This window comes from Rhipicephalus sanguineus, chromosome 7, assembly GCF_013339695.2.
Source record: "Rhipicephalus sanguineus isolate Rsan-2018 chromosome 7, BIME_Rsan_1.4, whole genome shotgun sequence".
Taxonomy (NCBI): Eukaryota; Metazoa; Arthropoda; class Arachnida; order Ixodida; family Ixodidae; genus Rhipicephalus; species Rhipicephalus sanguineus.
The window spans coordinates 101,565,804-101,586,259 of record NC_051182.1 but is presented as its reverse complement, the minus strand read 5'-3'; the positions used below and the strand labels follow the sequence as shown (position 1 = coordinate 101,586,259).

At 45.6% G+C, this 20,456-nt stretch overlaps 1 protein-coding gene across 1 annotated transcript in view; it reads left to right on the top strand.

The window, feature by feature from the left end:
* LOC119398881 (arylsulfatase B) overlaps positions 1–20,456 on the top strand; it is a 62,917-nt gene that overhangs the window by 7,763 nt on the left and 34,698 nt on the right. The window contains exons 2-6 of the mRNA XM_049417457.1: positions 4,278–4,386; positions 6,411–6,593; positions 8,467–8,556; positions 11,718–11,828; positions 14,107–14,226. Of these exons, the coding sequence (XP_049273414.1) occupies positions 4,278–4,386; positions 6,411–6,593; positions 8,467–8,556; positions 11,718–11,828; positions 14,107–14,226 (613 nt within the window). The remainder of the gene's footprint in view (positions 1–4,277; positions 4,387–6,410; positions 6,594–8,466; positions 8,557–11,717; positions 11,829–14,106; positions 14,227–20,456) is intronic.

Here is a 20,456-nt window from a genome sequence, read left to right as displayed (position 1 = left end):
CATTACTCTTCATACAGTCGTACGCTGATTACAGAACTAGCCTGACACAGAATTCTGACCACAGCTACACACAGGTAAACACCGTGCGGCATCCGAACCGCCATGCCCCGTGTTTTGTAGTCCCGATGTAAAGGCTCTTCGCCTTCTTTTTTAAGTGCAGTTGTGAATCCACGACAACGCGACACGTGTGAGCGCATACTTTTAGCATTCCTCGGTCCGTGGCTGACAACTCGCCAGTGACAGTTGTATTAGCGGCATGTGGGCGTCTGGTTCTAACAGATCCATTATTTTTCTGACCTACGTATGGCATGTGATGGACAGAAACGGGTAACGGCGCACTTAAAGTCCTACACGATATCATTCCAACGCCGGCAAGTTGTCTAATAGCGGTCCATGACAGAGCAGGATGGCAGCCACAGTGATTACATGACAAACAAATTGATGGTCTTGCAGCATCTTTATAGGGGCCGTCTAGTACATGCCAACATGTCCCTTTGTGATAGAGCAGTGCATGAAACAGCCATGGACGTGTAGACAGTGCCAATTCTATGCACAACTTTGCGTCAATGGAGGCTTCATTGAAAAGACACGTAGGGGCAATCAGCGCGGCGAAAAGGTAAGCGACCCAGAGACAACCATAAACTTTTGCACTTTAAGCAAAATGGAAAAGAAACATGCACACATTAAATGTCTGTGTTGCTTGAATAGAACAAAACGTTTAAATTTTATGCTCTTCACTTGCGTTCTAGTTACAACGAGAACTTCTATAAAATCGTCTGCACTCACTACAAGTATGATATACGTGTCTGTTTTGGAAATTGAATTGCTTGTCGTGGTGAAGCAAGAGCTACACATTAGGTTAAAAAGCATGTAAAGCAATTATAGAGTCTCACATAATGCTTCGTCGCTATCTACCGGAGTGTGAAATATTCTAGAATTTTTCGACAACGAGTTGATATAAAGCAGAGGTCCCAAACTCGCTTCAGGTAGCAGGCTGCAGTCACTAAATTTAGTCTCACAAGGGCCTAGACAGTGAAAATTGTCGGAGCGGCGGGGGGGGGGGGGGGGGGGGCGGAGGGAGTTTGACCAATATGTCACCCTTACGTTGCAATTTCAAAGAACGCCTATACCATATCCCGTTTATGGGTCATTTCTGAAGGGACTTTGACGTCAAGTTTCGAAAAACATATCGATACTGATTTCCACAATGACTAAAATATGGACAACGATTCTGAAATATAGAGTTTTCGTTTCCCGCTAATGTTCCAACGCATAGTGACCGCATGGGGTGCCTCACAAAAAAAAGTGCTTGAGACCAGTGTTTAGCTTATCCGAACAAAGCGTTATTAATTGCTATAGGCGAGAAAATCATGCGATTGCTCTTTAGCAGATTTACAAAAGTTTATTTCGTGTGAAGCCGTGGGCCGCTAGCGACAAGTCCGCGGGCCGCGCGTATGCGACCCCTGATAAAAGGGTGCTACGCAAGGGGAAAACATCGAATGACGAAGGTTGAAGTTTTATTCAGTTAAGTCGTCTAATGTTAAAATAAGATCTCTTGTGAGATTATTAGTACCTACACTAGGTTGCATAGTTGTTTTAAGCAACTGCGGCAATATGCAGAATTCTTGACCCGTTGTATGGGGATAGTAGCAAGAGGGACGTCGTGGAAAGGTCGAAGGCGCTGAAGTGCCCGTGTTGCGCGAGGCGCTGGTGCTGGTGGCCGCTGCGCTGCTGCCTGGAGCTCCCGGGCGTGGCTTGGCGCCCTGACTTGGCGGGTCGAGACTAAAGAGACGCGGTCGTCTCCCTCACCGTATAACGAAAACCGCTAACTTTTGTAAGTCCTTGTGCCACTGCATCTGTAAATGTTTCCCATGTTCCCCGCGGAATATAGCAAAGAAACAACCAAGCGATAAGACATATATATCTAACAACAAATAACTAATTTCTACAAATAACATCTCCTATACTTTCCTTGAACATTATTGTCTGTTAGTTCTAATTAATATTGTGCCTTACAAAGAAAAACGAGCCCTTAGAAGTAATCTTCTTTCCTTCAACAATACGTACACAGCTTTAAGTGGCTATACATGGTGAAACTCGTGGCGCACAAAAAAAGACACGGACAAAGAAAGTGACGACTGGACCGATGCGCTTACTTCCAGCAGAATGTTTATTAAACAGAGGCGGAACATTCACCTTGAACAGTGCGCGCAGACACTGAGAATCCTGGCTGGGCTGACGAAGCAAAATCAAATGCAATGCAAAACGCAGTGGCGTGGCTCCGCACCTGTCAATGTATATATTTCAAGTGCTTAAATAAGTCTGCTCCTGCCCCCAAGCTATCATTGCATTTGATTTTGCTTTGTCGGCCCAGCCAGGACACTCAGCGCCTGCGCGCACTGTTCAAGGTGAATGTTCCGCCTCTGTTTAATAAACATTCTGTTGGAAGTAAGCGCATCGGTCCAGTCTTCACTTTCTTTGTCCGTGTCTTTTTTGTGGCCACGAGTTTCACCATGTATCACCACCAACAAGCCCATTCTTACGTTCTTTTAAGTGGTTCATAAGTACAATTAGGTTTGAGTTGCCTTTGCCGCGAACTTACTTAAACGGGAAGGCATGTCCAAAAGTCTTGTCTTAACTCACCCCGGAGCTCGGTACAACTTCGAAGTTGCCGTGCCTGTACTCGCCACAAGCAACGTAAGGCAACTTGATAAGGTATGCGGTGTCTATGAATGTCAGAGCGCTGGTTCCGAATCAGATGAAGGACAGATAAAGGTCTACACTTGAACGAAGGTCTGATCTAGCTTTGTTGAAACGTTTCGCCACATTACGTACCTTATTTCAGATCGCCGTTGTGTCACGTTGTGTCAGAGCCCGTTGTGTCAACAGGCATCCCATGTCAAGGGGGAGATGTTCGAAGTTTAGTTTGTCCCTTCACACAAAGCTTACTTAATGATTGCTGTGGTTTTAGGGTCACAAAACTAATTTAAATCAAATCAAATTTTATTTGCCTGAAAAGAGCAGAAAGGTAGCTAGGACTAAAAGCCGTCCAAGCCGACAAAGGCCCTGGTGACCTGCACATGACCGGAGTACGGAAATAATAAAGTTAGGCCGATAACATTCCGTGAAAATAGCAGACATTAACAACAGGAAATAGCGATTCATATATCACATAAGTACAACAATTTTCCAATGGTAGTATTTGATGGGATATACACACGCCTTAAGATTACACAGCAATGTTTCTACGCATTACGGTAGACGTTGTGCATAGACTATAAATATTATATCTACAATACAACATAATAAGATGTAACATATACATGGGCTAGAAAATTGCACTGTAAAAAAAATAAACGGTATCTAGACGGCGTAATATAGACAGAGAAAACAATTTCTCGAGTAGAATTGCATGGCGCAACGGAACAAAAATAGAGTGACAAAACCATGATTATGTGGCCCGCCGTAGTGCGGGACTCAATGTTATATTTCGACCACTTGGGGCTCTGGAATGTTCACCTAAGACTCAGCTCACGGGTGTTGTTTACATTTCGACCCCTTCAAAATGCGACCGCCGTGGCCGGGATTCCAACCTGTGCCCTCGAGCTTAGCAACGTGACATATTAAGTGCTTAGCTTCCACGGCCGATGATAAAGCTTACGTAACGCAGAAAATGCATGAAGCTTGGGCATGTGGCCATTGTACGCGCAAACGCAACCACGTGCCTGCGGTGCTGTGTCCTTACACGCCACTGGCAGCTGTAACTTCGCCAATCTGAAGTGCCTTAATTGGTTGTTCAGCTTGATTCCCCGTCAATTGCGTTTAATGTGATTAACTTTGACATTTTGCTTCATCATGGCTGTTCACTTCGAGTACTAGTCTTCGTTAATTACGTTTTTTTCATCAATTTAATAGGAGAAAGAACGGCGTTGTGGGCGATTTGGTTTGCGTACATTTTGCATACTCTGCAGCGCAAGCACGTAAGTGCTGAAATAAAGGTAACGCAGTGAAGGAAGGCCGGGGCATTTCGTAAAATTCAAGAGGCACGGTACGATCGAGTCTCGAACTCCTGTTTTCTTGCCAGTATATTCATTACACAATCCTTTATTCTTTGGCCTGTTAGGTGAGACGCATGTGAAGCTCCTTCAAGCGTAAATCAATCCTAAAGATCTAACTCTCAGAAGACAGGCTGAGATATTTGGGGGAAGGGTACGGCACAACTCGGAAGAATGGCACAAACAGTTCTCCGACCTCCCATACAATTTCTTTTGTTGCAGCAACCTGGCTGTTCGTGTTTCATATCTGACACTTCTACTAGTCGCCGTGCCTGCGGTATTCGGCGATAAACCACCGCCGGATATTGTCCTCATCATCGCGGACGACCTCGTAAGTGAACAATATTTATTCGCTGAATTTTTGAAGTCAGCAGCACACAGTGTTCGCTATTTTCGTGACTTGCCTATGTCCACTCGAATCAACAGTAATGAACTTCTTGGTGCTACAGCAATATTTAGGAAAAGCTGGCGCTCCTTCAGCCTTTCGTTTAATTATTTCCGTAACTACAGGTTTCGGCATTATGTGATCTTTGTACGCCTTCGGAATAATTCTAACATAAAGTATATGAATTATATGTCCTAATGTGTGCATAAGTCCTAATTACATATCCTAATGTGCAACGCTATTCAATACTTGGAGCTTGCGCTGTGTTAATGCGTTGTGTATTTATGCTCCTCTCCTGCCTAAGGCCCTCATAGAAGGCCGGTAGTATGTAATTAAGTAAATAATATATAGACACACACACACACACACACACACACACACACACACACACACACACACACACACACACACACACACACACACACACACACACACACACACACACACACACACACACACACACACACACACACACACACACACACATTTTCTCAAGCATCTTGGAAATGCTAGACTAGGGTACGGAAAGTTTCAATATGTTCGCATTAAGACCATATAGGTAAATAAATAGTGTCGGAAGTTTCTTTGTACTTGGTTTTCCAAGAGCGCATAGCCCCTGCTATTCGGTGATCTTCATCATAATGAAAGAGAGAGAATAAGAATAAAACAACGACAGCTTGGTTAACGAGAGCGGACCCCGGTAGACTACCCTGCACTAGTTCGTTAATACTGCCTTGAACGGTGGAATAAACCAAACCAGTAGTAAATACCACCTTTTGACATAGCTGATTGCTTACAAAAAGGCGAAGTTAAGATATTTTTTCATCCCGGTTTGACTAGCCGAAGGCAGGACCACCGCAGTTTTCAGGCTTCGTGCGCCTTCTTGGCTGGTGTCCTATATCCACCTCATGTACGTCACATGAAAAAGTGCTTGTCAGTATGTCCTCCGCCTGATAGAAAACTGGCATACTCAGTGCCGTTCGACGATATCTCTAAAAACAAGTAAAATAGAATAATGAAGCATAATGAAGCGCTCCTCGAAGTAGATTGTCTTACAATAAACCTTAAGGTTAGAGTTATGACTTAACAACGCAACGCGAACTGTACTCACAAAATTAAGGATAAGCAAGCATTCGTTGTTCAGGGATTTTCTTCGTATCGTTTCTCCCCTGCTTTTGGAAATGGTTTTAGGAGTTTTCGTCTTTTGTAGCGTTAGCTACGCTGGCGTAGCCGAGCCAGTTTCGCGTGGCTCCTCAAGAGCCGTGCTGCGCATGCGCGAGGATCAGTGATGTCACACAGCTGGCGCATCGGAGCCGGCACCTCCCGCGCACTCCGCCGCTGCCGCGCGCGACTCGCTGCCTCCGGTCTGCGCTTTCCAGAGGAGTGACGTTGTAGTCGAGGTAGACGTACTGGCACCGGCGCGCGCGCAGCTATTCGCCTTCGCTGTGCAGTCGCCGTCCGACACTGCACTGGAGCCGCTTGATAGCGCCTCTGACTGGCGTTTGCCAGTGTGGTTTAGCCATGGAGAAGTGGAGCGCAAATGCTGCGTAGCGGCGCAGAAGAGCGGAGAAGCTTAACTCATCGGATCCCGAAGTAGTTGCCTGCCAAAATAAATATACATGTGGCACATAATATGTATACCATGTGTGTGTCAATGGAGAAGCAGTAAGCATGATAATCAAGCTAATCCTAGACAATCAGGAAAACTAAGAACAATCAGCTGAACCGTTGCTAACGCTACGTTATCCTGGCATAGCCGAGCTAAGCCACTGCAACTTTTTTATTACCTACAAGTTAACCACTCAAAAGTTGCTGGAATCCATTTAGTTGAAACAATACAAAACAGAATAACGGTTTCGACAAGGCCCGCCGAATGATATGACCGAATAGCGATACAGAAAAATAGTCTAATAAAAATGCCCATTTTAACCACATCATTGCCGTCATTAACATTTAGAACATTTGCTCAGGGTTGGGATGACGTCAGCTTTCACGGGTCTTCGCAAATCCCCACGTCCAACTTGGACGCCCTGGCGGCAGACGGCGTCATACTCAACGCCCTGTACGCCATGCCTGCCTGCACGCCTTCGAGATCGGCGCTCATGTCCGGTCGCTACCCGATACGCACAGGTGACAGACATCAAAATGATTCTGCAGTGATGAAACATTGGCCTAGAACAATTGCGGCACTTTAGAGCATTAAAAGATATAACAAGTGTTGGGATTTTATTGTCCCAAAACCACGATATAATTATGAGGGACGCCGTCGTGGAAGGTTCCGGAAATTTTGACTGTCTGGAGTTCTTTAACCTGCACCTAAACCTAAGAGCACGGTTCTCAAGCATTTTCGCCTCCATCGAAAATGCGGCCGCCGTGGCCGGGATTCGGTCCCGCGACCTTCGGGTCAGCATTCGAGCACCAGAACCACTACGCCACCGTGGCGGGTAGCGAACTGGAAGAAAACACGCGGGAGATTGCAGCGGAAAAAGTGTGCAAATTTAATTTGTTTTCTTTTATGCTTATTTATTTGTTCCCCTCCTGCTATATCTCTAAACAGGGGTGCCACATAATAAATAAATAAATAAATAAATAAATAAATAAATAAATAAATAAATAAATAAATAAATAAATAAATACTTGTACGTATGAGCTAAGGGACGACTACACAAATGGAAAATAGTGAAGAATGTAACAATGCAAAAAATCATGAGTCATCAGAGCATGCAATAACATCAATGTTGCAAATCCCTTTTTTATAGAAGGACCTTATATAATGGTGAATTTTACGGCAGCGTATTTGGAGGTGTTTTGTTGAGGATGCTTTTGCCTAGAGATATATAATTTTCTTTTTTTTGTGTGTCACATTGAAAGAACCGAAACGAGACACAGGCACGGACGACAGTGACGCCTTTAGAATGCTAGAGTAGAATCGCTCCTTGGGTGAATAAGAATGTCCGCAGCACACAAAAAGTTCGCGAGAAGACCAGTTGTTACGGTTGAATGGCTCCCTGTGCGTTGTTAGAGGACGTATAATCAGTTGACTTCAGTTCAGCTGTATCAGCCTAAGATCGCATCCTCATTGTATTGTACGTGTTATTAATTTAATAATATTTTTGTTCACTTTCTTTTATTATTTTATGTGGTTCACACCCCTCTGTAAAGCTTTGTGTGGTTTGTGTTAAAATAAATAAATAAATAAATAAATATATGAATAAATAAATAAATAAATAAATAAATAAATAAATAAATAAATAAATAATGTGCCAAGGGTCAGCGAATATTGCGAAAAATAGCAATGGCGCTATAACTATTCAATTATTGAAAGCATTGGCTGACATAAACTGAAGAAATGCAAAAGAATGAATTCTTTTTACATGCAATAACCCCTACCTTATTAGTACGAGGTACGCCCCTGACACATGTCGCTAGTCTTCTTGATGTACAGCTCTACAAAAGTACTGGAGCGACTGTGCATTTTGCCTTGATCGAACGGCCGCGGTGGCCGCATTTTCGATGGAGGCGAAAATGTTTGACGCCATTGTACTTAGATTTAGGTGCACGTTAGAGAACCCCAATGTGGTCGAAATTTCTGGAACCCTCCATACGACACCCCTCATACGTTAAAACCCTAGCAGTTATTATTATTATTATTATTATTATTATTATTATTATTATTATTATTATTATTATTATTATTATTATTATATTATTATTATTATATTATTATTACCACGATTGAATTCCGGCTTAAAGTTGGTACTGAACCCGCAACCTCAAGCTGAGCCGTACAATGCCATAGCCTCAAAGAGTCCAAGTTATCGGGGCAGGTTAAATTTTTCTCCGAGAAACATAAGGCAGGATCAGTCCTTCATTTAAAGTGTTCGGCATATATTGGGGAAAAATGACGTGTAATAGACGGCACTTTAACATTTAGTCGAGCGTTTCAACCAGATGCCGCATTTGAGAACACTAAACGTTATTCTGGAGCTTTCTTTTCTCTTAGGCACGCAAGGCGTACCCCTCGAGGTAGGGCAGCCTTGGGGCCTGCCCCAGGATGTGCCGATTTTGCCCGAGTACCTCCGAAAACTCGGATACGAAACTCACCTGGTTGGCAAGGTATGTGCTCTTTTTAGCAACTGAAGTTGTACGCACGGCAGTGTCAGCGTCGCCATTGCATATAACGGGTGTCCCATCTAACTTGAACCAATATTTAAAAAGAAAGCATGCGATCTAGGAATGTTTTACCAGCTGTATATTAGTGGTAATCTTGTGCACTTACAACCTGCATTTTTCCGTTACTGAGTATTGATTCAGTAATGAACTTTAGCGAACTTTCTAATCACTGCTTGAATCTCTAAAATATTAACATTAAGCAGGAGGCCGCCTCAAGTATGGCACATGGTCCCATATGAATTTGCATAAGACGACTCGAAGGCGAAAGCCACCTTCTTGTTCTTTTCCTTCTCACTGAATTGTACTGATCCCCCCTCCCCGCCCGAAAGCTAACTGCAACCAACGTGGTTTTAACAAGACATGTTGTCGGGCTAGTTCGTTGATAGTCAAGGTGAAGCCGCAACGCAACGCGAACAAGAGAAGAGGACCGGAAAGAGCGTCTTTCGTGTCCCCTTGTTTTCCTCGCTTTGCGTTGCGTCTTTATCGCTTGAACGACGTGGTTTCGCACTGACTCCGGGACCAGAGGCATTCGAAGCTTTCTGCACCTTACGTGGCTTTTGAAGTGCCTCTGGGATCGGCGCACCTTTGACCAAGCGGCGATGCAATGTGATGACATCATGATGACATCACAAATGTTGGTTACCTGCGACGTCATAGGCTGACGTCATCACATGGTAATTTTTTGCATCACTTGTGTTGACGCCACGGTGACTGTTCGCGTTCGATGAGGCATCTAAGGCTTTCGCCTGAATAGCCTCATAGTCAATCATTTATATTTTGTCCTGAAATCTGCGTCACTGATTTTTCCTTAAAAAAAAGCCGGCGAAACTCTCAAAATATGAAACAGACGCGCGCTCGAGCGTCGCTACTAAAACAGCGGCCACGGTACAGGGTTTAAGTTCTTTGATGGACCCGTCAGCGGCGAGTTTTCATGACGCGTCCTTCACAGAGCGTAGCCGACAATTGTAGCCGAATATGTGCTGTACCCAGTGGTCGCCAGAAAATGTGTACCTCACTCAGACTCCCTCAAGAAATATATTTTCCGCTTATGGCTGACTCGGACTCAGACTTACCAAACTTTTCCTCAACCGGACTTACTCGGAGTCAGACTCACTAAAATGTTTCTCAACTGGACTCGCTCGCGCTCGAGCTCACCAGAATATTACTCGGTTGGACTCAGAATCACGGCTCGATCTGTATCTGAGTGAGTCTGAGTGATTCGACTCATGAGTGTGTTAGCGTACCTTTTTGGACCATGGTGTCAGTGCTCTGTAACACCGCTACCTCACAGAACCGGTGCTGTATACGTGGCGCGTTTTGATCTCGTACCTTGAAATACGTCTGTTCCTACCTTCAGCGACACCATAAGCACGTCTCGCTCTGTGAATATGCCTAACCTGGCGTTTTCTTTTTGGCATAACTTCTGAGCACAATGTAGCACATAAGCAATAAAACTGCGCGAAACTATAAAGCTAGAACTGTTGTGGTGCTAAACGAAGCACAGCATTAAAGTGTTGCACTTGCATTTGATGAAAGAATACACTAGCGCTCTGTCTTGTTTCTTGCTTTTCTCCTTCACCTCCGCTGCGACATACCAACAATAAGTATGTTATATCGCAAAAATGGTTTCGACAGACCACCATCGGGATGACATACCAACACGTATGCCGTACTGAATGAACTACTGCGATGTGACATAGCAGTGGTACGACATACCGACAACTTTGTCCTTCCGGAAGAATCATTGCGATGTGACGTACCGGCGATACAACATACCACATGTATGCCGTACCGCTGCACGAATTGCGATATGGCACCAGTCATATGACAAACTGACAAGTATGCCCTACCACAACGAGATTCGCGGTATGGGTAATCAGCGATAAGACGTGCCGACAACTGTGTCACACCACAGCAAGCATTGCGATGTGACATGCCAGCGATACTAGACATCACGTGTATGGAATTATGCCGTACCACAGCAATAATTGCGATAAGAGACCAGTAATATGACACACCGACAACTATGTCATACCGCGACAATTGTTGCGATAGAGCACACCAGCGATACGACATACCGACTATACCCGCAACAAGCATTGCGATATGAAGTACCGATGACACGACGTGCGAACAAGTATGCCGTACCGCGACAAGTATTCCGACGAGACACGGTGATACGAAATATCTACAAGTATGCCACATCGCACAAGTATTGCGATATGACATGTTAGCGCTGTAACGAACGAAGGGAATAGATACAAAGCCTTGATTTTTTGCTGGACACAGCCTAATGACGCCAGCAGATAATAAACTCCAGGAATGCATAGGGGATATTATTTGCACCTTTGAAATATCAGGAAATGAAAACTAAGAAGCAAGAAAATATGCAAAATGAAACTAAACGTAAAATAAATTAAAACCCCACCTGGAAGCAAACACTTCAGAAAGTTTAAAGAACACACCTTTGTTTTCATTCAACTCCATCCTGTAATTGAGTTGTCTACGATGTTCTTTTTTAATGTCCGTACTCCAAGCTTGTGACCATGAAGCGCGAACACCGTACATGTAACATTTATGTATCAAGCAAACCAAGCACAAAAATGAGCTTTTCGATCTGTCGAGTTTTTTTTCTTCTTTTATATGTATCTTATAATTCCACCTTCCATATGGTTTTGGTAGACTCTTGCCACCAAACGAATAGTGCGAAAACGTCAAACAGCTTGCATCCTGTTGGATAAAGGTGTAGCGGAACCGACACAGGACACAGGGAAAACGTGAAACAAACACAGTTGGCTCGAACCTTCAATAACTGATGACCATTCTATCAGTTGTTGAGGGTTAGCACCCTCAAGAGGGTTGGCGCGGGTCTGTTTCACGTTTTACGTGTGCCTTATTTCCGGCGCGCTGCACCTTTAGCCCACAATGTGCTATACCAAAAAGCCCAACGTCCAACACTGCTCTGCTTGCATCCATTTTGAGCGACATCCGTCCGCGTCCGTCTTCTCTTTCTTCTAAGTTTTCCGGTATATCACCCTGAGCAACGAAATTATGGACGCACCCATCCGTCATTTTTAAGCTTTTTTCTTCAATCCACGTCGCAGTGGCATCTCGGCGCCCACAAGACAAGCCTCACTCCCACTTATCGTGGTTTCGACAGTTTCTACGGGTTCCACTATGGCGAGGAAGACTACTATACCCACTGCCAGACCTACGTAAGTGTGCTCGACTCCACCATACATTCCATTGCCGAATTATGTAAAGCTGGTTACCTCTTGAATAGATAACCTTTTTTTTGGAGAGACATAGAGAGAAAGAGAGACGGAGAGAGAAAGCTGATGGAAGGCCAAGGAGGTTAACCAGAGGAGATCTCCATTAGCCTACCCAGTACTCATGAAGGGAAAATGATGGATGAATAAACTTTATTTTGGTCCCTCGGAACGCGCCCTAGCACGTTGCGGGCCGTTCCTACGTCGGAACAGAAAGACCAAGTCTCTCTCCTGCGTCGCTGGCCCGTTGGACTGCCCATAGCTGTTCTTGGTCCGGAGCTGGTAATAGCAGCTTCCCATTTTGACGGCGTCATAACCTCGCCGCCGCGTAAAGCGGGGCACCGCCAGAGCATATGTTCTAGATTCGCGATATCCGCGCATAATGAACATGCATTATTGGCTGTATTTCTGCATAACTCTTATGCAATACCGCAGGGTTAGGGTACGCCCCGACTTGAAGTAGCCTGAGTGTCAGAGCCTGTGGTCTGCCTAATTTTCTGTTTGGTTCAGATAAAAATGTTTCGTGAGTTCAACATACGAGGTGGGACGGTCACGATTCTCCAAAACCTCAGCGCCGCACCCTCCGGTAGCTACGCGGTCTACTAGTCCTCGCGCAGCTATGTGGGCCGACTCACTTGAGATTAGGCGGGGCTCCATCGATCTGTCCCATGTGAACTGGGAACTAGACGAGTGTGTGTGGCTCGATGTTCATGTCTTAGATGATCCGCGAGACCAGTTCCGAGATGTTGCCCTTGGCAAATGCTCTTATCGCCGATCTCGAGTCGCTGTAATTTGCGGACCTCCTGTTGTCCAGCAAGGCCAACACAATCGCCGCTTGCTCCGCTATTTTGGCTGCTGTCGTCCGGACCATCGTCGAGTTTGTGATTATCCCCTCATGGTTGAGGCACCAAAAAATAAAAGAGAATCTAAGAGAGTTCCTTCGACGTATTCGTCAGGTTAACAACGAACGCGGTGACATGCTATCATCAACTCACTTCCAAATACGAATCTGATTTTCTATTTCACGTAGTTACTTTTTCACTTCTGTTAAAGTATAGTGAAGGGAAAAGTGTCTCTAAATGTTTCACTACGCAATTTTCAGCGCAATGCAAGAGTGTTCCAGTTCAACGTACCTTTCAAGTTCTCAGAGGCGCTAAAGTTAATTCAAGTTATGAACCCTGTATTAAAATGTTCCCTTCCTCTTTGGGCAAAACTAGCGTACGTAAGGAAGTCCTGTACAAAGGGTTGGGGGACAGAGACCGCGCTTTTTTTTTTTGACATTCCACTGATTCCCGGATGTTCGCTTGTTGCTCTGGCAACAGTGTCCGGATGATGTCCTTTGAGAGTCCAGATAACGGCACTGGCTTTTGGCTCAAGGTCGCCGACAACGGGGGAGCTAAAAGCATGTTTGCCTAAATGAGTGAGATATGTAAAGAGAAGAGGAATGCGCACCGCGGCACATCAAATTGCACTCAAAATATGAGCATTACCGTCGAAAGCCCAGCACAGTTGTAGATATAAATTTCTGCGCAGCCTTGCGAACCTCACACGCACTTCCATCACGGCAATTCGAAAATAAGCAACAGCAGAATGCCGGTAGAGAAAAATAAGCACTCAGAGATAGCTGCGGCTAAAAAATACATTCTAACGGCGCGCTAAAAAATACGTGCTACAAGGGCAGTTACGAAGGCGCAGTTAGAATTTTTGATGACCACAGTGTTGCACAAGACTATATAGATAAATGCTGATTGTGACTGACGGGTATTGAGGGAAACCGCGCTAAAGTGACTGACTGAAGTTGTGCACATGCTCGCTGTCCTTCTAGCTCCTTACTCCAATAACTATCGAATTCCCGCATCCCCATCTCTAGTTTAGGGCAGCCTGTCGGTAATCCTAAACTGCTTAACCGGTAATTCAGTATTGGCGTATCCTTACCAACTAACTCATATTTCTGTCGTTCTGAATGGTTAACCACGTCTACTTTCGCCTCTCTCCTGTGTCCTTTCTTCCTTTGCAAGGCTTGCATAGAGATAGAGAGAGAGAGAGAAAGAGAGAAAGGTTTATTGTGGCTGAAAAGCTGTGAGGTCAGACTGAATCAATCTTCTGGCTTGCTACTCAGCGTTAGGAACGGGGAGGGGTTGGGAAAGAGAGAAGGTGTCGGTAAGATGCTCAACGACCTATTAAAACTTTGTCATCAGCACATCTTTGACGTATTTGTGTGCAGCTAAACTACACCGGCCTTGACTTTTGGTTCGGGACGGAGCCACGTTGGTCTGATCAAGGAAAGTACGCGACAACGCTATACACAGAGAGGGCAAAGTACCTCATTCGCAACAAGAAAAAGGTAAGGCAACATGAAGACGTGCTTCTGCTGGCTCTATTGTGGGTATGGCGTTGTTTGTTTTCATTTTTTTAATTCAACGAGCGCGAACAATGCGGCAAGGCAAAGTCCAACAACAGAAATGAGAAGGTCGACTGTGGAGACTGCTAGTAGCGCAGTGTTTTTTTAGTGCCTCGCATGCACACCACTGTACCGGGAAGCTTATGCTTCTAAGCACTAGCCCGAGTTTCCTGTAAATGTCGCCAAAGACGAGACAAGGACATCCGCGCTGTATTTTTTATTTCTCATTTGAGAAACAAGATTCAGACGTTGCTGACACCATTTTGCATTCTAGAGAATTGCCAATCACTTGTTTTCCTATCGCGCATTCAGAGAACCTTGTTACCTTAGGAGGCGAATAACCTGTTATTATGATAAAGCGCAGCGCACACTAAATTCCAAAGAAACTTCCTGGACAGGCATTTCGGAGTTAGTTGCAGAGTATGTGATGGGCTGTGGCTCGAAATTCCGTGTCGCCTGTGTGTCGTGTGCAAAACGGCTTCGATAGTCATCGACCTTCTCACCACAATTCCACTTCACCGAGTGGAATGGCTCCTCAATTATTTTTTTCATGAACGAACCTACAGTGGAATTGCGAGAATTAGAGAGGACTAAAATGACTGCTGAACTGCCTCCGAGGGCCAAGGGTTAGTGACGCTTGATGGCGATGCTGCAGAGACATAGTCGAACTTTGAGCTATCAAGTGCTTAGTGAAGTTTCATTTTAAAGACGAATGACCGGCGGGTAATCTTCTACGTCGATAACGTAATCTGCGATAAATTTGGCTGCGTAGTCAGCATATTTGTGCCATAACTTTTCATTGGAGATGTGAGGCAAGAGATACCTGCGACACTGACACGCGTTACAACATTGCACGTACTAGCAACATGACACTTACTAGTGTTATATTCACACGTTTTCAGTGTTATAGCATACACGTATTACGGACAGCATCCTAGAATAACCGATTTTCTTTCTGCTCACTAAATAAAAAGATGCAGAAACTATAGGGGTGCGTCTTGAAAAACGCCAAGAAAAAGACCTGTGGCGATACGTAGTTTACATATGCTACACCAGACATTCAAGACTTCAAATATCTAGTAAGGGTGCACTTTTGTGTAAGAAAGTGAACCTTTACTAAATTTTGTGACGTCTTGAATGTCTGGTGTAGCATATTTAAACCAGTAAGGGCGCTGAAATGGGCTAGTTGGTTAAACATGATCAACGTTTCTTGCACAGACTCTGCAAAAAAGAAACTGAAGACAATGACGAGAGACGTACAAAACACATGAGCGCCAATTAACAACTGATTTATTACGCAGATGAACTTGATATACATGCAGTGACCACACGCGTGCATAGAACCGCCCTAGCTACCGACGCCCCCGGTCCTGGCTTATTAGTTCAATTTTCATTTGGCTGAGCGATTACACGTCTCTGTACGTGTTTTGTACGTAACGTCTCTCGTCACTGTCTTGAGTTTCTTTTTTGTAAAGATTGCGCAAGAAACGTTGATCACAGTAAGGGTGCACTTTTGTGTAAGAAAACTGAACCCTTACGATGGCCTAAAACTGGCGAAGAATGAAGTAATGAATGAAATCCATACTTACGTAAGTGATCTGGTCAATATTGTTGAAGAAAAGTGTTGAAGTTACACCCTTATTATAAGTCGACTGCCGTCTCTCCTTTTCTTTGCTCCCGGGAAGGACCTACCAATTAAAAGAAGCATGCCGGAATGTCGGGAAGTGTAATGGAAACTTTACTTTCGGGCATTTTGTCGTCATTGTGAATTATTACATGCTCGATCATTCAAACATCATGTATGTCGACATGATGTACAACCTAATTGGCGACGTGACAGGGCTTTTCTGTCGAAATGATTGGTTTTGTCGTTTTCAAGTGAGAGTGCTTTCAAGCTTTTTGACGTCTCGCTTGTTAATGTGAAATTCAACTCTTGCATCTATGATCGATCACCGTCGTTCCCTTTTTCACTCTAGTGACATTAAAATTTGTCCTTGTCAGTTTCAAAACATTTTGTCAACACGAAAGCTCAGTGGCTTTTTGCTGTATAGACTGCAATTACGAATTTCTATCAGGTACAGAATGCGGTCAACTTAGCGGTGTCACTGGCCCACTGCAGTGGGCCGAAAATTGGTCTGTATGGTTGTGTACCTATTACGCATGACATCTGAATAACGTTAAAAAAAGGAGGAGGAGAAGAAAAACGGAAAGACAGGGACGTTATGCCTACGTGAACATACTGCTGAAATTCTAAAATTTAGAACACTGCACTGAGCATATTGTCACGTGGTTGTAACGTTTAAGAAGGCAGCAGTCGGCGTCTTTAAGACGAAACTCTTTATTTGCGCGAACTTGTGACCGAGAAACGAAAAGTCAATCCACAAGCAATGCACACTTTACACTGAGAGCGGCGAACAGAGAGAGAGAGAGAGAGATACGAAGAGGAAAGGCAGGGAGGTTAACCAAGCTTTGGCTCGGTTGGCTACCCTGCACTTGGGGTGGGGGAAGGGGAAATAATAGAAAAGAAAGGGTAAAGAAGAAAGAAGAAGAGTAAGAAAGGGATGGATGAACTACACAACACAAACTCGCGCTGTTAGTTCACAGGCGCTCGTGAAGTCCGGTGGTCCTCAACAAGCACAAGAGGGCTTTCGTGGCCTTGCGCGTATGCGAGACCGTAGGCCAAGGTCCCAAGATCTTCTTTTCTGTCAGCGGTCTTGAGTCCAGGTGACGGAGCTTGACTTCCATACTACGTCGTTGAGCTTGGTATGATGGGCAGTGGCATAGAATGTGTTCAAGCGTCTCCTCGCAGGCGCAAATGTTGCATGCCGCACTGCTGGCCATTCCAATGAGACACGAATACGCATTCGTAAATGCCACGCCCAACCACATGCGGCAGAGTAAAGTTGCATCGCGTCTTGAGAGCCCTGATGGCAAACGAAGTTGCAAATTTGGGTCAATCGAATACAGGCGCGCGATGGAAAAACCCGGCGTATTCCATTGCAGAAGAGTGATACGCCGTGCAAGTGATTGTAGTCGCCACGCGGCGTCTGTTCTCAAGAGTGGTATGGGTGTCCGCAGATCTTGGTCATGAGCCGATCGTGCAGCTTCATCCGCGCGATCATTGCCGACAATTCCTCAATGACTCGGCAACCATTGAAATATAATATCATGTTCTTCCTCGAGTGCTTGGTGGTAGTCGTGCCTTATCTCGTACACGGATTGTTCGTGTAATCCGTGCCGTAAAGCAAACCGTAGTGTTTGTAAGGCTCGCAAAAGATGGCCCATCGATTAGGTGGCTGCTGCAGGATGTACTTGACCGCACCTTGAAGCGCTGCGAGCTCTGCGGCTGTCGACGTCGTGATGTGAGAAAACTTGAACTGTAACAGTACGCCATCAGATGGAACAACCACCGCTCCGGTAGAGCTGTTGGAATTAGTGGAGCCATCGGTGTAAACATGCTTGCGATCAATGTAGGTTTCTTCCAACAGACGCAAATACAACTGCTTCAGGGCTAGCGGTGACATGCGTGCCTTCTTAACTATTCCAGGAACCGATAAGCACACGTCAGGTTGATGCAGAGTCCACAACGCAGATGCCGGACGCACCGCAGGTTTGAAGCCAGGTGGTAATATGTCGTAGTGTTTTGTCACAATACCGCAGAATGAAGCATGGGGCCTCCGCGCTGGCAAACACGCTAAATGATGTGACGGTAGCCGTGACAAATGCCGTATGTACGCTCTCAGCGTCTCAACGATGATATGAGTTGCGACCGGCTGTTCTTGTGCGATAGCGATAGTTGCAACTGTCGATGAGCATCTTGGAAGCCCAAGACATGTCCGAAGTGCTTGGGCTTGCACGCTCTGTAGTGCACGGATGTTAGTCTTGCACGTGTTGGACAGGGCAGGAAGGCTGTACCGTAGAAATCCTAGAAAGAGGGCTGTATAAAGCTGCAGCATTGAATGCACGGATGGTCCCCATGATTTTCCGGCAACGAACCTAAATATGTTCTCAATGCATATCAGTTTTCTCTTCAGATGTGCGACATGGGGACTCCAGGTTAGGTCGCGATCCACAATGACACCTAGGAATCTATGGCTGCTCTTATAAGCAATTGATTGGCCTTCAATGCACACTGGGTAGAAAGACATCGGTTTGCGTGTAAATGCCACTGCTGCACATTTTTCTGTAGCGATAGTCAAACCTTGCTGGCGAAGGTATGCAGATGTCAATGTTGCCGCCTTCTGTATTCTTGCGCGCACTTGAGGCCGTGTCACGCCGGACGCCCAGATGCAGATATCGTCAGCGTAGAGAGATATATTAGCCGTCTGTGGCAGCGTTTCGGTGAGACCCACCAGAACTAGGTTGAAAAGAGTCGGGCTCAGCACGCCACCTTGTGGCACCCCACGACTTGTGAAATGCTTATTCGTAGGCCTATCTTCTGTTACGACGAACATGGATCTCTTTGTGAGGTAGCTTCTTACCCATCGAAAGACGCGACCTCCAAGTTCTGCTGCTTCGAGAGCTTCTAGAACGGCCTCGTGGGTCACGTTGTCATAGGCACCTTTCACGTTTACGAACAGTGCTACCGACAGCCGCTTCTTAGCTTTCTGCTGCTGAACGGAGGTCACCAAGTCAATGACGCTGTCGATTGAAGATCGACCCCGTCGAAAGCCAGCCATAGCATCAGGATAGATGTTATAATGTTCGAGGTACCATTCCATGCGTGTCAGCAGCATCCTCTCCATGACCTTGCCGACGCAGCTTGCTAGTGCGATGGGCCGGTATGATGCCAAATCCAGCGGAGACTTTCCGGGCTTCAACAAAGGCACCAGTCGGCTGCACTTCCACTCGTCGGGGACTTCGCCATCATGCCAAGATTGATTGAATATGTCCAGGAGACAGCGTTGTGCCTTCGGACCCAGGTGATGTAAGGCAGCATAGGTCACTCCATCTGGACCTGGGGACGACGAGCGCCTGCACGTGTTCAGTGCTGCATGAAGTTCTTCCATAGAGAATGGAACCTCCATTTGCTGATCTCGTGCAACCGGAACGTCATGTGGTAACCGGTCGGACGGTATAGCGATGTCCCCAGCGATCTTGGCACAAAATTCACCAGAGACCTCAAGCGGTGAGCGACGTTGATGTAGTGCCAGCGCTGCGAAGGGATGACGCTGTTGCGGATGTGAGTGAATGCCTTGAAGAGACCTCCATACGGGGGACAAAGGCTTGCGGGGATCCAGCGAGTCACAGAAGCTCTTCCATCGCTGTTCCTGTAGTTTGTGCATACGACGCTGGATTTTCTTCTGAATGCGTCTGGATTCTCTGAGGTAATAGATGGATTTCGTGCGTCTATATCGTCTTTCGGCACGCCGGCGGATAGCTCGAAGTTGCTCCAACTCTTGGTCGAGTGCTGTACGTCTCGATGTTTTCAAGCACATCTTCGTGGAAGTCTCCATCGCATGACGAATCACTTCTTCAATTGATTCCGGCGGTTCGTGCATGCACTTGTCCTCCACTGATATCTGATACGCTTCCCAGTCAATACGTCTTGAGTGCCCAGGAGAAGGAGAACCGCCCAGGCCTCTTACTGTCACGTACGTGGGAATATGGTCACTGCCGTGAGTTTCAATATCTGTGAACCATTGAACTTTCGTGACAATACTATGCGACACTAATGTCAAGTCCAGGCAGCTACTGTAAGCTACTCCTCGGAGATAAGTCGGGCTGCCGTCGTTCAGCACCTGAAGTCCATGCTGTGATGCAAGATCAACAAGGCTCGTGCCTCTTCGATTTGTCCTGACGCTTCCCCACAGTGGATGATGGGCGTTAAAGTCGCCTATTAATATCCAAGGTGCTGGAGTCGTTGCAAATATATCATTTAGGATCTGTTGATCAAGGCGACGCGACGGAGGTATATATGCGCCTATCAGTGGGAACGACAACTTCTTTTTGACATGTAGACACACGTAGTGATTGCCTTCGATAGGCTCTACTCTTTGGCGAACGTACGTGAGCTCTTTACGGATGTACACAGCAACTTGACTTCGCTCAGTGCATGAAGAAGAAACAAATGATTCATAGCCCGAGAGTCGAGCTATTTTTGAAAGATGTGGTTCACAAATGACGATGATGGGGAACTTGTTCTCAAAAACGAACTGTCTAAATTCAGGCAT